Here is a 3,262-nt window from a genome sequence, read left to right as displayed (position 1 = left end):
CCATATCCTGAGAGGCTCGACTGTTGTGTCGTGAGTCTTATCTTCGACGAATTTTTCCATTATAATTTTTAACTAAATTTGTAACTAACTTAATACTATTCCAATCAATTAGATGGTTCAAGCTATTTTTATCGTCTAACACCTAAATCAAGAGAACACGATGCACATGTAACCTGAGAAGGGAGTTCTTCCCAAAGGAACGCCTTATGGCATAAATATATCATTTATCAATTTAATATTGAGTATGGAGAGAATTACATGTATATTTCATATTGGCTTGTAAGTGCCCTTTAGTGCAATCAACATGTATGCTATTATAATCATTTAAAAAATAAATTATTTGAGTTATAAAGTCAAATATATTATAATTTAAAAAATCTACATATCAAAAAATTTGTGACCCACCCATATACCATTGCATAACCAAATCTTATAAGTATTTCAATCAATTCCTTATCTCAAGGTTCAATTAAAAGACAAAAATAGGATTGAAATAAGTTTTATTCACTTTTAAACAATGTTTTGTAAACAACAAATAAGTTTTATTCAATTTTATTAATTTTGAGGTCATCGACAAGAGCTTAGTCATAACATGATATAAGTAGATCCAAATCACTTTGATACTAAAAATTAACTCAAATATATCATGTATCAATTTAATATTGAGCATGAAAAGAATTACAAATATGCTTCTATTGGCTTGTAGAAAGTGCCTTTTAGTGCAATCAACATGTATGCTATTACAATGGTTTTAAAAATAAATTATATGAATTCTAAAGTCATCCATATTATAATAAAAAAATTATATATAGAAAATTTTGTGACTTACCAATATACCATTGCATGGTCAACTGTTTTAAGTATTTCAGTCAATTCCTTATCTCAAAGTTTAATTAAAAATACAAATAGGGTTGAAATAAGTGATGCAGGAGCATCTGGTCGACAGGGCACAGACCGAGAAGAGGCAGAACAGGTTTCTGAAGAAGATTGGGAGAAATGAATATTTCAACAGAAGGACAGCAAGACTGTCTTAGTTTTTTTTTATTATCATTTTGTTCTTTAAGGATTAGACTACAGCATTTAGTTTATTAGCTTAAGTGACTTGTTAACTTGTTTCTGTTTCAGTTGTAATAATAGGTCCTAACTAAAATTGTTAAGGGCTTGTAGTTATAGGTTTTGAATTAAAATTATCAGAGAATTAGACAAAAGACCATAAATCATTGTAAAGCATCAAACCCTTACGAGACAGAAGGAACAACTAAGCTGACAATAGCCAAATCATGTAACTGGAGTAACTGTCAGGTAACTGTAATCTGGAACTAACTAACAGTTACCTAACCACTGAGCTATTGTATAAGAAGATAGAAAAAACACATGTAAAAGGTTCTGGAGTGCGACATTGAAACAAGAGAAATAGCAGAATACAACTCTTTTCCTTCATATATATTGTTCATTGCATCTTAAATAAATTTACAGATTGTGATTTTATGTCCTCAAAGAAATATCTTGCATCTACAGTGAATTCTTTTCATTGCATCTATTACAAATATGAACCGTGACAGAGTTTCACACAGCATCCACGCACAATTCATTTATTCTCATTTACTGTTCATATTCACACATTGCAAAATAGTATTGTAACCAAATATCATTACTCTGAGAGGCAACCGCATACATACACCAAGTTCTGTTCAAGAAAATACATTGCAGGTCGACACAGTGACAGGATTTTCTAATTACACGCGTACCACGACCAGCCGAAGCCGAAGTCAAGTGAAGAACGAAAGGAGTCGGACTATCAAGCAAGAAAAGCCACGGTTCTCAAAACTCAGGTAAGCAACAACACCGAAGTCCAAAGAAATTATTACATTTGCTGTGTATAACTATTTCCAGACATAACATTGCCAACGACCAAACAAATGAGCACTCATAAGACTATCCAAGCACTGCTGTAGAATGACCGAGTGACGAGAAAGCAAAAGACCGAAACATTCATCGAAAATTACCATAGAAACCCTCAGAAGTTACAGAGTGGGTCGAACCCTCACACAGACTTGACTCATTAACGAAATACAGACAACCATGGCAAACAAATACCGTGCAGACTAAAAGCCACAGAAGAAGGTGAAATAGAAACAGAGCTACCCGGAAGACAAGCGGTCGAATCCCCTGCAAGGCCACGGAACCAGTTACCTGCAATCACCGTGACATACATTGTTAGGGTCGCGGATGTAAACAAACTCATGCAACAGTAAATAGCCAGAGAGTGACGAATAGACAGAACAGAGTGAGGAAAAACCAGTGTAGAGCCACGGTGTGGAAACTTACCAGTTGTAACCAGGTCCAGAAGTTGCAGAAGCTCAGCGATAACCTAACCACAGAGGAGCTGTGAAGGGTTAGGCGGAATTCGAGTTGAGGACAAGAGCATACAGCATGCAACGAAACCCTTACCTGAGCAGACGAAGTTGAACGATGGTTTGAAACCAGAGACGGAGTTGCAACTTTGAGCTTCCCACCAAGACGGAGCCGAACCTCTGAACAGAACCCATAAGTAGAACCGAATACCAGAGCAGAGCCACAGAGGGCGGAACATTGCAGAGAGTAACAAAACCCATGCACAGAGCCGAACATCAGAGCAAAGCCACAGAGAACAAGCATAACAGCGAAAATGACCGAATGAGCGCGAACATTCCGGAGAAAAGGGCCAAGTGATAGTTAGGGTTTTGCCACATCCCGAGACGGACAGGTGGAGCGTGGAGAGGCGGATAGGTACAGGCAGGTGATTAAATATCACCTAATTCATAAATACGCAATTCAACAAATATCCCATTACAACATAATCACACAAGTCCACGTAAGGTTCGGGAGTGAGGGGCCACGTGGGCTGGGTCCCCATCAATTGGTATCAGAGCAGGTTTCTTTAGTTAAGAGAAGATGGCAGAAGGACAAGTGCCAAGACGAGGACGTGGAAGAGGTGCACGTAGAGGAGCAGATGAAGGATTGCGAGAGCAAATTAGAGTTCTTACAGCTCGCTTGGAAGCAGTAGAAGCGGGTAGACGAAGAGACCCAGAACTGGGAGACACCAGTGAAGAGGAGGTGATGACTGCTGCAGAAGGGACTGATGAGGAAGCTCCAGAATTGAGGTTGCTGCGACAGGTTTTGATGGCCAGCAGCAAACCAAAAACAGAAATCTCAAATTATGATGGCAGTCTGTCTGCGGAAGTCCTGTTGGACTGGATAAGCGAACTGGATAAATATTTTG

General features: G+C 38.2%; 1 protein-coding gene across 1 annotated transcript; it reads right to left on the bottom strand.

Moving 5' to 3' along the window:
• Window positions 1-1,957: 1,957 nt before the first annotated feature.
• Window positions 1,958-2,681, bottom strand: LOC149143989 (uncharacterized). Its single transcript, XM_089447203.1, has 2 exons — window positions 2,329-2,681; window positions 1,958-2,193 (listed from the first exon to the last, which is right to left on the bottom strand). Exons 1-2 carry the CDS (start codon window positions 2,656-2,658, stop codon window positions 1,993-1,995), a joined length of 531 nt encoding a protein of 176 aa, XP_089303329.1. The 5' UTR covers window positions 2,659-2,681; the 3' UTR covers window positions 1,958-1,992.
• Between the last annotated feature and the right edge of the window lie 581 nt (window positions 2,682-3,262).

Source organism: Pinus tabuliformis, chromosome X, assembly GCF_031772625.1.
Source record: "Pinus tabuliformis cultivar Carrire ecotype Pingquan chromosome X, CPIR1, whole genome shotgun sequence".
Taxonomy (NCBI): domain Eukaryota; kingdom Viridiplantae; phylum Streptophyta; class Pinopsida; order Pinales; family Pinaceae; genus Pinus; species Pinus tabuliformis.
This window is presented reverse-complemented; position numbering and strand designations above follow the sequence as displayed.

Excerpts from the sequence above, each read along its gene's own strand:
- LOC149143989 (XM_089447203.1), bottom strand. The coding sequence starts at position 2,658 with ATGCTTGTTCTCTGTGGCTTTGCTCTGATGTTCGGCTCTGTGCATGGG. Across the intron at positions 2,194-2,328 it reads TCTGGACCTGGTTACAACTG|GTAACTGGTTCCGTGGCCTT; the intron begins GTAAGTTTCCAC and ends CGGTGATTGCAG.